The 13,347-nt window shown below is 52.0% G+C and overlaps 1 protein-coding gene across 4 annotated transcripts in view; it reads right to left on the bottom strand.

The window, feature by feature from the left end:
• Window positions 1–1,189: 1,189 nt before the first annotated feature.
• The window catches only part of RAB6B (RAB6B, member RAS oncogene family), a 28,101-nt gene continuing 15,943 nt past the window's right edge, over window positions 1,190–13,347 (bottom strand). For 2 of the 4 annotated variants that reach the window (XM_067301500.1, XM_067301503.1), the window contains exons 2-8: window positions 12,381–12,439; window positions 9,480–9,533; window positions 7,993–8,098; window positions 6,982–7,093; window positions 6,219–6,312; window positions 4,784–4,850; window positions 1,190–1,879 (exon numbers count right to left, since the gene is read on the bottom strand). In XM_067301500.1, coding sequence (XP_067157601.1) covers window positions 1,800–1,879; window positions 4,784–4,850; window positions 6,219–6,312; window positions 6,982–7,093; window positions 7,993–8,098; window positions 9,480–9,533; window positions 12,381–12,439 — 572 coding nt within the window. In that variant the 3' untranslated portion in view covers window positions 1,190–1,799. The remainder of the gene's footprint in view (window positions 1,880–4,783; window positions 4,851–6,218; window positions 6,313–6,981; window positions 7,094–7,992; window positions 8,099–9,479; window positions 9,534–12,380; window positions 12,440–13,347) is intronic. The other 2 variants (XM_067301502.1, XM_067301501.1) reach the window with 2 other exon arrangements.

The following is a 13,347-nucleotide window of genomic DNA, read 5'->3' as shown; positions in this document are numbered from 1 at the left end:
CAATGTGAGTTTTCAGCTCCCTGGTGGGCTGAGGAGACCTAGCCATGGTAAATCAGGGACTGAATAACATGGATTTGCTGGTAATTTTGACTTTCTTGCCATGCCAGTAATCTCCCTTGGATTGACAGGTGTGCTGCAGCACCTGCAGGATGCTTTACCTGTGCAGCATCTTGCCAAGGAAGTAGACACTCTGAAAAAATGCAATTTAGTGTTGGCAAAAAATGAGTGGCAAATTCCTGCAGCATTTGGGCGAGCAGATTTGGGGGAAACAGGAGCAAAGTGCAGGAAAGAAACATTTCCAGAGAGATGCAGAGATTATGGGGGAGGTATGTTGTGATAAAATGTGTTTTGTTTGGAAATTTGCTTCCCTCTTGAGTTTCTTAAGGCAAAGAAAAGCAAAAATAACATGCTGCTTGGAAGTTGGCTTCCCAGCAGTGGTTTCCAAGGGTCCCAGCTAAACCTTGTACATCCTCTGCATTTGGTGTTGATGGTCTGATCTTATCAGGAAAATGGGTGATGATCACCCCCATGCAAAGTGGGCCAATTCACTTACCTTCCTTTTTAGCAAAAATGCACATATGGGAAAGCTAGGACACTCTGGAAAATATTTTCTTTCTGATTTCTCTGTGCTAGTATGCTTATTCCTTACCAATAATTCATATGGCTGGACCAGTGCATATAACACCCCTGTGTGTTCACTTCATTGTGACTTGCCAGACGTAAGCTCCACTCAGAGATGGTCACTCAAAACTGGAGTGAGCTTTTCCATTCTTGCTCTAGAAACAGGCAGTGCGACTATTTGACCTTTCGGTGCATAGATGTACTGGCCAGTCCCATCTGCACTCTTTGGAGCGAGAAGCTTCCCTTTGCTGCCTGCAATTAGCTTCCCAGGGAGAAAACAGGCCGCCTTGCTCCCTGGGGCTGGAGGATCCTGGCTAATACTTGGCAAGTGCCTGGGCTTGACAGATAGCTACAGCAACAGCAGCTAAGGTGGTTTCAGTTATATCCGTGAGTATGTCTTAATACCAGTGAGATAAATGTAACTGTGAGCTCTCTGCACGTTGTACTCTTGGGCTTAACTAGAACCGCATGGGAAGAAGAGGTGTTATGCCTCCCCAGGGGAAATCCCTGCCCTGTAACTTGGGGCCACTATGGAGAGTGAGTGACACACACACACACATACCTGGGGTTGGCTTATTTGCAATGCGCCTTGTTGCACTGCTTTTTTATTAGTATTTGCTAGCAGTAGACAGTGTTTTGTGCACACTGCAGGGGCAGATGGGCCGTGTGCCTGCTAGGAGAGATGACCCATGCCATTTTCCAGTGCTGAGACAAACCCTGCTCCCTTGGCTGGACAGCAGTTTACGGATGATCAAAATCCAAAGCTTCCTTCCAAAGAGAAGCACAAAACAATAAAAAGGTACAAGAACCTTCCCCTCCCTCCCCCCAACATGTTATAACGGTTCAGCTGGCAAACATCTGTGGCCCAAATGACAGCCCCCCTTGTTTTCTTTCTCGACATTTTATTTTGGCAGTTGTACAACCTACTTCATTTGTAATTTTTACCAACCTTCCCCCCACCTTTCCCCAATATTTTACAACAAAAAACAACAAAGAAAAACAAACTTTCCATAACTGCAGTTAAGAGCCATGATTGTGAAGAGAACATTTTCCCCACGCCTCCAATCTTCCTGCCCCAGAGAGAGCAAAAAATACAGTTCCCAGCTGCCAACTCCAGTGGCCTCTGTAGGCAGCAAGGTGTTGAGCATGGGATAGCACAGGCACCTGACTGCTCTGGGCTAGCATGAGCACCCACTTTCGCTGGCTGGTGCCTCCTGGGGCTTGTCCAATTTGATGTCAACCACTGATGGGACGAAGGCAGAGAAAACATAGTTAAGGAAGGTCACATAGATGTTACAGGGAAAGCTGCCCAGTGCTGCCTGCTGTCTCTCTAACCTGGTAGGTAACAAAAACCACTAGGGGAAAGAAACAAAACAAAACACTGGGGCACCCTAGAAAGGGAAACAAATGGAAAATATGAAGTTATCACCAGAATTTCTGATCAGATCCTGGCCAGGTTGTTTGCTGGAGCATCCCAGGCTTTAAACACTTAGTTGCAATGGTGACAGGGAAAGCTGGCCCTTGCTGAGAACAGGGTGGTGGAGAGCATCATGCATCTCTAAGCCATGGCTGCGCTCTAGGAAGTGTCAGCATGAAGCTTGCCAAGATGCCCCTTCTCCTTTGGGACAAAACAGCCTGCAAAGTTTAAAAACAAGCAAGGAGCTTGTTTTTAAGCTTTAAAAAGTTTTAAAAGCTCACCTAGTTGGGACTGAAGTGCATCATGCCCAGAGCAAATGCTGGGGCTGATGTGCTGGGACTGGCCAGCATTCCCTCCTGGGGCACTGCCTATGGCCCGGCCCCTGCCGGCACCAGGAGCATTACTGCTGTCCTTCAGCCAGTTTCTACATCATAAATAAGCCTTACTGGGAACCGAGCTGTTAGCCAGCCAGCTGGAAAGCCGGCAACTAATGCTCTTCTCCGATGTGTGGTACTTGGACAAAGGGGTTGAGGGAGCTGGGGTAACACAGCTTGCTGGTGAAGGGGGAACCAGTTCCTGCTGGCAGTTTCTGCCACAAGCTTCCTGATTCCTCAGTCTCTTCCCAAATCTTATAGCAATAGTATGCTGGGATATCATTTGGCAATGACCTGGATTTGGGCTCACAGGGGAACCATGGGTTGGTTAGTGTCACCTCAGTCCCTGAAAACAAAACAAAAAAAACCCACCACAGCACATCCTCTTGGAGTACAGTTCCAAAATTGTTATGGGCAGGAGGGGCACAGGAACAGGAGGTATGGATTTACAGAGGCCAACACAAATCCTCCTCTGGCAAAAAAGCCAGCAACATTGATTGGGGGGAGGGGGGGCTAGTAACACTTTGATGTTACCAAGCCTTTTGACACCATCTGCTGCAGCATTCAGGTTTGGAAGCTGCAGGAGCCAGATGAATGGGTTGAAAGGACAGCGATGGATGCTCAGTATCTGGCCAGGACTGGTAACACAGGGAGGGTCCTGGGACTCAGTATGGGGGGCCTGTATCATTCAACATCTCCACTGACAACTGCACGTTGAGTCAGAGCATGCCCTCAGCACATCTGTGAATGATACAAAACTGGGAGGGGAAGATGGGTGGCCAACAGGCCAAATGACACAGCTCCTGTCCAGAGAGACCTGGAAGGACTCGAGGCTGGGGCCAATGGCAACCTTGCTAAGCTCAACATCAAGAAGTGCAAAGCCCTGGGCCAGGATTGAAATAACCTTGTGCTTATCCATCAGTCGAGGCTGCCTCAGTGGCAGCACTGCTGAAATCCTACGGCCTTCATTGTAAGGCTATCCACTCATTATAGCCAGCTAAAGACAGACCTAAAATTGCTTTATAAATAGAGTGGTGTTTCAGGACCTTGCCCCACAATTCATTCACTGTAAAAGGGAGCAATGTCTTGGTTACTACGCTTCACGGCCCATGCACGGGGGAATCACTCCATAAGGCTGCTCTTTATCAGAGGACAGCCCCAGATCATGGCTTTTGTCCCTCCTGAGTACTGTGGAAACTGGAGTGAGATGCAGCATGACTGTGGGTACCTGACATGTCAGAGATGTACACTTGAACCAGTGTTCCTACATCTTGGCAAAAGCGTTCATTTTTCTGCTTTCACCAAGAAACAACTCCTGCCTTGAACCTGAACTCCTGAGAAAGCATGCTGAATTTGGGGGCGCTGAGCATCTCAGGCCTGACTGTGGCCCACAAGCTACATCAGTTGGAGCCAGGGCTGGTCCACACAGACCTGTGACCGGAGTCTCTCCTTGTGCTTCACCAGCATCAGCCTCCACTGAGCACATCCCTGAACATATTCATACACTCTTCACCTCAAAAGAGGCTTTCCTGCTAGCACAGAAGGGATGAGTTGCTTTGAGTCTAAATAGGCAAGACACCATACATTGCTTCCTGCACCCTAGTGTATGTGCATGAAGCAATCAATTAGCAAAGCAAGTAGGCTGGTGACAACGCCTATGGACAAAGAGCTACCTCAGCCTGAGTGCAACACACAGTGGGCACACACAAACCAAAACCTGTTGCATTCCCCATGGAGTTAGGCTATTAGGTACCAAACTCCTCCCCCTGGATTTGGCAGCGAATCCCTTGTGTTTATAAGAGTTACCTTTAAGAGTCCGGGCCCTGGTGTCTCCTGAGCGAGTGGCCCAGCCCCAAGCCCAGGTACCACAAGCAGTCCCTGCTGTCAGCATCCATCCCTCCAACTGCAAGCACTTTCTCTGGCCTGCCTTCAGCACCCCTTGAGATGGTCTTCCCAACTCTCACCCACTTCTGCCAGAGCCTCCTGTGTCCTGCCTTCCCCACATTCCCTTTGCCCCCCCCCCCCCCCCATGCAACTCCTATGGCTTCAAACTCTTGTGGCTTCTTCCCACACTGATTTCAGCCATCACCTTCAAGACTGGAGAGAGAAGTCCCCCACTGCTATCCTAGCTTGTCCTGGCTACTCCTGGCAAGGGGAGATGGTGAGACCCAGCAGGCAGAACAGTGGCCAGACTCTGTACCCAGGCCTGGTGCTGCGGGGCTGTGCAACTTCAGGGAAATCCCTTTGCCTGCCTCGGCCTCCAGCTTCCTCACCTGTATGATGGAGGGGACAAAACCCCAAACTCTATTTGCAAAGTCCTCCTGGGGGTCTGCAGGTGGGAAGAGCTGGAGGGTTATTTCAGAAAGGATACTTCCTTCTTTGCCCTTCTCTTGGGAACTCTCCATTCCTGGCAGAGCTGAGGCCACACGCCGGAAGAGCTGCGGGAGCACAGGGAGTCAGCACTTTGAGCAATCCAAGGTGTAAGGAAAAGCTGCCAGGCTCTGCTTGAGAGCCTGCAGATTTCCCTCTTGCTAAGAGGGTGAGACTGGCCTGAAGGAGGGCAGAAGGCAAAGCTGGTAGAGTTGCCCAGCTAGATATAAATGGCCCTGGCTGTACTGAGTGGATCTCTGCCCATTGCTGCCAAGGGGATATCCAGGCTCTCTGCTCCTCCTCAGCCCGTTTCATGATGATCAGAGCTCAGCATTAGCCACCGAGCATGCCCCGGCAGTGGTGGCCAGTGCATGGGATCCTTTTTCTTCCACCAGCATGCAGCAAGGGGGCCATTACTGTGAATAACTCCAAAGAGGTGCCAGGCCATCTGTATGCAGTGCATGTTCATAAACTGCCAATTTAGGTGCCTGAGATGCTACAAATCTTTTTTCCATTATTGGGGAAAAAAAAAAAACATGTTTTCTGCTTGTCTTTCAACAGTGAAAGAGTGTTATTTATTTAAGATGATCGATTATGGGAGCCCTGGTCATACATGGATGATGGGCATGGATGATTTTATATCCTATCTCCCAGGCTGGAAAAGGAATTAGGTGGTTTCTATCTTGGAACATGATTTATCATGTCTGGGCCACAACAGATACCTACTGGAAATGACAAATGATTATCACTATATTTTGTTGAAATCCTGGCTGGCTTCAGAGGTTTGCAGCAGTGTCTAGACCCAAGGCTGTCTGCCAAGGACAAGAGCAATGCAGCCACATGTTTCTATGCATTGGCTTGTTCAGACACCTCGCGGGGAATGCAAACACCACACTGAACACCTGAAAAAGAGCTCCTGCATGGTGACGAGCTCTGCTGAGCCCCTTCCTTTCTGGTCTCTGTGCTGTGACATCTGTGCTGTAAGCACATCTAACGAACCTGCTCTGCACTGTGGTTTCCCTGAGGCCCAACTGGAGGGCAAGTCCCTACCAGTACTTGCTAGGACCTCCACTGCTACTAGTACTTCCACTAGTACTTCCTTCTCAGCTGACATTGCTTAGTGGCAGCTTGGACCGGAAACACAGATCAGTCAGAGATACGCATACTGTTATATTGTATGGCACACTGTGTCTTGAATGACGGGGCAGCCTGGGGGACCAGAGCACTACAGCAATAGGAATAGTGATGGCCTAAGACTTTTCTGCTCAGGAAGCAAGTGGGTTTCACCCCGGCATTGCAGCTGGATTGCACCGTTCCCCCTTCCTTGCAGCCTGTTGCTCTTGATACACAGTAGGGCTTTGGGAATCGCTGCAAGGACTCCCTTGGATGGCTGCCAGCTCACTAGCATGGTCCTGGCTGGAGCAGGGGCCTCTTACCTGTTTTACGTTGTATCCTGTTTTTGCACTGGTCTCAATGAACATGACCTTCAGTTCTTTGGCTCGCTGTTCCCCTTCTTCAATTGTTATCTGCCTGAGGACGCAGAGGAGGGGACAGGTAACTAATCCCACTGGCACGAACACTGCAAAAAAGGCTTTGCTGCACAGGGTCAGGGCAAAATGTGCCCCCACCTGCCACCCTCCCCAGGCACTGCCTTATTTTTCCAGGCCATTTTTCCAGTTGATCAGTGGAAAAATAGGATTTGGCAGCCACAGTGCCTTCCACCTGACCCGAGCTTTCCCCACTTCGCCACGTTTCCCTGGGGTCAGCCTGCAGCCTGTCACATCTGCTTGGTTGCCTCCCATCCATGTTTCTTGCACATCTCTCCTTTGCTTAAGCCTTTGCTACCCTCCCCAACAGGGTCTTTTCAATCACAGACTAGGAAAAAGGAAGACCCTGCCAGCTCCGGGCAGCCTCCCACCGTTGGCACAGCCAGGAATGAACTCCCCGAAAAATGTTCCCTGACTCTTTTGCCTCAGGTTGGCCCCGCTTCTACCAGAAAAATCCAGCTTGGCCTGGAGCAGTATCACACATGGTTGCACTGAGAGCCACCTGCCTCAAGGGGCTTCCTGCTAGCGCACAAACAGGACCTTTGCCACCCCAAAATGCCAGCTGCCCCAGCAGTTGCCCCCAAAGGCATGCCGGCCCCGCTGATGAGCTGATGCCCCAGTAAGTACTATCACGGCCAGATGCCCGCTTCACCTCTTGTCCGCGAGGTCCGTCTTGTTGCCGACAAGCATGATGATGACGTCGCTTCCCCTTTCTGTCCTGACATCATCAATCCATTTGGCTGTCTGCTGGAAGGAGTTGAGATCTGTGGGAGAGGAGGCAGAATGACACAGGTGCTTAGCCCTGAGGGGCGCTCCTGGGCCAGGTTTGGTGCTGCTGCCCAGGCCCAGAGCTGCAAGAGCAAACACGATGGGAAAAGTAATTCCAGCTTAAACATAAAAAATTTGCTTCTAGCTCTTCCAGCTTTTCCATGAAAAGCTGCTTGTCCTCAGAGCCGTAGGGGTGTCTTATTGGAGTGAAGGGACTCGTGGCTGCTGGGCCACTTCCTGGCTGCAGGAATGCCGAGGCACTGGGACACAGCCAGTGTCCCCGAAGGTGTACTCCGAGGCGAGGCAGAGCCAAAGAGAAGGGGGCACAGAGCCGAGAGCAGAGCAGGGAGCGAGGTGTGAAGTAAGACAGTGTTCCCAGCCGCAGGATGAGGGGAGTTGTCAGGGTGAGGGGAAGCAGGGACACCGAGCCGGGAGGCATGGGGCTGCTTTTGCCCGGAGGGGAGCTCTGGGTGTCAGCTGTGCTGGATGATCCAGTGCTCCCTTTGGTTCTTGCGCATGCCATCACACCTCACTCCCTGTACTGAAGTGTTTGAAAGCTCTCAGCATAATGCTGCCTCTTAAAAATGTGATCTGTTTCTCCTGCAAGTATTAATTAGCTATGCACAAAGGACTGGGCTCAGTCTCTCCTCGGGAGCTCTGCTCTTCTGCCGCCTGAATTTTTCCCAGAGACCCTATTGCCACTTAAAATGCAAATGCAAATAGCACTGGGAACAAGATTAGCACCTTCCAGACTCTTCAGAGAACATTTTTAATGACCCGGCTGCTGGCAGCCCTGTTGCTACAGCCAGCCTGGCAGCCACGCAGTCAGCAGACACACACAGGCACAGCAGCACCCCCATCATGCCCCAGGTGCCAGGCAGAAGGTCCAACTCACTAGTGATATCGTAGACGACCACGGCCACAGTGGAGTCTCGGATGTAGCTGGGGATGAGGCTCCGGAAGCGCTCCTGGCCCGCAGTGTCCCAGAGCTGCAACCGGACCTTCCGGGGGGGGGCAAGAGGGAACAAGAGAGATGGTCAGCAAACAGAGCGGTGGGAGAGGTCTCGAAACGCAGAAGGGAGCATATGAGAGACAGTGATTGAGGGTGAACTCTCTAAAGGAGCCCAGAGGAATTTGGCTCCAGGTGTCCCCCCAAAACACCACCCCAACCTGCAGCGTGTCCTTGGCTGTCACCTGCATATGTGGTACTTCTCTCCGGCCAGCAGCAGCTTGAGAGCAGCCACTTCTGTCCCTTTCATGGGACCTTCCACTGGCAGGGAAGGGCCAGTGGAGGAGAGTGCTCAGAGTGGCAAGGAGGAGTATCAGTCAGGAGCTGTGTAACATGGGGTCTCAGGAGCGCAGACCTGGCCGGAGGCACCCACACTGCCAGCTCAGGATGGGCAAAAGGCCCTGGGTGAATTTGTTAATCCATGCAGAGGTTTGCCGAAGGAACTGCAAGGAAGATAGATAGATGCCATGCTCCCCATGACATGAGATCTCTGTTCCTCTTAGGTCCCCAAAACACTGCAGGGAGGAACCTGCTGGGCAGGAAAATGGCAAGGTCCATTGCAGAGCAGGGAGCAGCCCGCCTCCTTGGCTGGATGCGGATGAAGAAAGGCCGGATGCCTGAGGAGGGGAGGCAAGCCAGATGCAGGCATATTTGCTCAGGCTCAGAGCCACATGCAGCTCCCAGCTGGCTCAGGACAGAGGCAGAGGCAGTGCCTGCCTGTGCAGGCCTGGGGCATCCCAGGCCAGCCCAGCGGCGTGCTGGCAGAGCTGCTATGGCTTGGCACCGACTCGCACCTGGGTCAAGGCCAGTGCTTGCACAGGCACTGCATCTCCTCAGGGTCCTTCTTGCAGGAGCTGTGGCTCGGTGGCTCTCTGCGGGAACCTGCCCGCCCTGCTGCTGGCTACTCCATTGCTGTGGGTCGTCAGTGGGTTTGATTAGGATGGCGTTTGGTAATGGAGCCAGCCCAAGAGAGATGTTAGACTGCATATCTGTGCTAGCACAGTGGCTTTCCTCTCCCTACTATCTGCTTCCATTTTCATTGACATTTCCCAAATTCCCTCCCCTCTAAATCAATAAATCAGAAAGCTTTAAGTAGTCACCTGACCTTTCACGGCCATTTTCCATAATGCCTGTGAGCACCTGGGGAATAACCAAGCTCTCCTTCCCCTCTCCATGCATGCTTTTCAGGAGCAGCGTGGACACAACTAGCCCCAGGGAGGCCACAGAAAGGCCTTTCCGCCCATTCAGGCTGGCTGGGAAGCCCAAACCAGTGGCCAAGAGAGGGTTCGCTCTCGTGGAGAGCTCCGGGTGGGCACAGCCCTCCTCTGGAGGTCAGCTGGGCAAAGGCAGCAATTGCAACTCCGGCTACTCACCGTCCGGTCCTCCAGGTACATGGTTTTTGATAAGAAGTCGATGCCAATTGTAGCCTGTAATAGAAGAAGAAGAGAAATGAAGAGCAAGAAGAGTTGGGGGGGACCTAAAGCTCTGCTTCTGCTTTCAACAGAGCAAGTGGGCACAGAAGTATCCCCGAGAGTCCCCTAACCAACACAGTCCGACTGCAGAATGCATCAAATACGTCTTACAAGCCCAGGCCTGGTATTTAGGTGACGTGGCCGGCTCACCAGCTTCATGCCCCCACATTGAAAATGCCAGCTGTGAGAGCAACCAGCCAAGTGGCTCAGCCCCTTGCCCCATGTTGCTCCTGCTCCATGGGGCATACAGCTCTGATTCCCTTGCAAGGAGCAGGAGCAGCATGCATGCAGGCCAGCATCATCCCTGCGGCTGTCCCTAGGAGTTGGCTCCAGGCTGGGCCCACAGGCAGCGTGCACTGGCTCAGCTGTGCAAGCCTACAAACAGCCACTTCCAGCTGAAAGCCCTTCCATGGAGGTTGAGGACATCCCCAGGGCCCTGCGACTGCTGTGTTTTGAATTGTCTGCCAAAGGCAAATGGGAATTGAAGAAATAAAAGTGATGGAGCCTGGGAAATGATTAGCTCAGTATCTGGTCCCTGGCCCTAGCAAGGCAAGTAACCTCGTTTCAGTGCTCAGGCTCTCGCTGGCACTCAGACAAACATCACTTAAGCGGAGTTGGTGCAGGAGAGCTGGGGCAGAGGGAGGGGAATGGAGGATGAGATCATGCCGCTGCAGAAGGAAGGAGACCTGGGTCCCCTATGGGGGGACAGGCGAGGTGGGTGAAACAGGCCATGTGGCTAGTCTCAGGGGCACATTAGGTGGCTAGAAAGCAGTGGTGCCAGCCAGAACATCCTCTTAATTGAATCGCTTTTGCATGTGGAGAAAGGCCATTAGCAGTGGTTTCTATTAGCAGGCACTGAGGAAATGGGATGCATTGCACGGAAATGTTCACCTCTACTTAACAGAGACCTTTTAAAACCGAGCATAGTCCAGGGCTTTAAAGAAAAACGGCAGTGGCAGGAGAGTGACAAGCTCAGCAAAAAGCTTTCACGGGCTCAAGGGGTGATCGGACAAGCATCTGGAAATGATCCAACAGGGGTTACTAAACAGAAAAATCATGCCAGCCTCAGCGTGGGCTCTGCATTCCCTCTACACTGTGCCTGGAGTCATAGAAACATGGGTCCCACAACTAAAGGTCGTCAAAACTGGGGCAGTCGTGTTTAGAGATGATTGAGGGGTAACACAGCAGCAGCCTGCAGAGACCTTGAAAGGGCACTGTGGAAGAGGAAAGCAAGGGAAAGGAGACAATGCAGTCAGGGAAAAAAAGCTACAGGCTCACATGACAGCGAGGGAAGATTTCGAACAGGCAGTGGGAATACTTCCTAATACTGGAGCAGGGTGCCCAGGGAGGTTGCGTGTTCCCCATCATCTTTATTTTGGGTTACAGTGAGATAATGAGTTGTTCGGAAGGGGGTCAGGCAGGGCCAAAGCTGCCTTTGGGCAGGAGCGTGGCCTGGAGCTTCTGCCTTCCTCCCAGCTCTACCTTTCTAGGGCTGTTCCATGAGTAACACCCTTTCCGCTTGCAACCTAACGAGCTATTGCCTGTCCCAGTGCTGCTAGTACTCACAGCAAGCACTTCCCAGGTGGAAACATAAACAAGGATGAACATGAACTGCCCAGAACAACTTGTCCTTTCGGGATGCCCAGCTCACACACATGGACACCCCAGCCTCATTTCTGGTGCTGGAAACGCTGTCAATATTGGGCTGGAGGAAAGCAGGCTCCCAAATGGGAAGGCTGCATTCTCCCCAGGGAAGTTAGGTCTCTGCTGTCCTGCTGCTAACCACCCTGTTCCTAGATACAGTGACACAAGGAAGCAACAGAAAGGCAAATGGTCCCTGTGATTTTGGGACTGGTTGAGCACTGACCTGGCCTGTGGCACAGAGCGGGGGAGATTTGCTTGCACAGGATGGGCTAGGTGCCGTTATGTGTGCAGGGAGGTCCTGAAGAGGTGCTGTACTCATGCATGCACCTTCAGGTGAGGGATTGTAGCCTGCCTTGACAGCTCAGCACAGCTCTCCATCCATCTTTGGAGGAGTGGCTGCCCTGGGGCCAATTCCATTTCCTCCAGACCACAGCCAGCCTGAGGTGTGGTGGAAAGTGGACTTTTAGACAGAGGTATTTTATCAAACGGCTCTGAGGCAACAATGTTCCTCTCTCAGGTGAAAGAAAGAGGCTGCAGACACCGTTGTCAACAAGCACCATGACAGGAAAAGCAAGGCACATTGAGACAGAAGAGCATCTGCCAAGAGGCAGTGAATTTGGGGCAGCTCCCACCACAACTCTGCTGGAGTGACTCAACTGCATTCAGTGGAATCTCTTGATATTCACACATGAGCTGAGCAGGAAAAAAATGACATCTCTGTGTTTTTAAGTCTCAGCAATGTGCACAGAGCAACAGGGAAACATGAGATCACTGGCATTTACTCATCGATCACAACAGCAGGTGTTGCGAGAACTGGCAAATTCAGCAGTAACCCCAGCGCACTCACGGATTTTGGCCTTCCCCCATGCACGAGCAGAGACTCCTGTTGTCACTCAGCCAAAAGGCTGCTCCCCCGATAGACCAGCCTGATCTCATCCATGCACACCATCTCAGGAAAGGAGGTCAGATGCAAATCCTTTGGCAGAGCTGTACGTAGGTGCACCTAGCTGGCACATCATCCCGCCAGCTGCCCCTCGGCAGCACTGAGGGACCCATTCCCAGCCTCTTATGAAGGGCAGTAGTCTGAGAGGCTCAGCTGAGAGCACAAGTATGAAGCAGTTTGGGTCAGAGCACGACTGGAGGCAGCGAGGCTCTCACCTGATACGTGTTGTCGAAGCTGTCATACATGAACCTCGTGATCAGTGATGTCTTCCCAACTGCAAGAGAAGAAGGAGAAGGGATAAGGTGGAGAGGTTGGGAGCTGGGGAAATGCATCTGCAAGCTAGCAGGCTCACTGATGGTCACCATCCAGCACGGTTCACCAAGGAAGATGGTTAAGGGAAATGCAGGTTCCCTTTATCACTACCTGGTGCAGTGGGCGTTACTGCCCCTGGCAAGAGAGACTGGTCCCAGGTGTGAAGACCTCTCTCCCCCAGCCTATTCAGACTCCGGGCTGAAAGTAGCCCTGCTTGCTGCCCTTCCGCTGCTGCTTGTGAACATAAAGGACAGAGGATGGTGAGAGAACAGGCATGCTGGCTGCCTACAAAGGAGCACAGAGCTAACTTCCACTGCAGAGCACCAGGGACTCAGTGCCAAACTCTAACTGAACCTTTTCTGATGCCGGGAAACAACAACTGCTAAGAGCAACCTGCCGGCTCGAGAGAGTGCAGTCTTCCTGGTATTTGAGAGGCATTCCTCCAGGTGGGAGACAGCCAGCAATCGCAGGGGGCAGTGCAGGTGTGCCAACAATCCCACTCCAGCTCCAGAAGGGCAAAACCCAAGGGCTGTGCCTTGCCTCTACCCTGCTAAAGTCCTGCCTTCCCCTTCCATACTTTCTCCAGGCCAGCACAGGCACAGGAGCTGTTAGGTTTTCTCTGGCCATGCTAGGTGAGCTACTGTGCTGCTAAACATGGGAATAGCCCCTCCAACTTCATGGAGAGGGAATGTTTTTAGACCACTGAGGAAATCCAGCCTTCTGCATGTAGCTCTTTGGAACACTTTCCCTCTGTCAGTCAAGTAGTTCTAGTGATTCCCATTACATGCCACGCCTGCATCTCCATGGGGCCAGGTACCTCTGAAGATCAAGTCATGTCTTCTCAACAAGAGTTACGGACCGTGTCTTACA

Source organism: Apteryx mantelli, chromosome 9, assembly GCF_036417845.1.
Source record: "Apteryx mantelli isolate bAptMan1 chromosome 9, bAptMan1.hap1, whole genome shotgun sequence".
NCBI classification, from domain to species: Eukaryota; Metazoa; Chordata; class Aves; order Apterygiformes; family Apterygidae; genus Apteryx; species Apteryx mantelli.
This window is presented reverse-complemented; position numbering and strand designations above follow the sequence as displayed.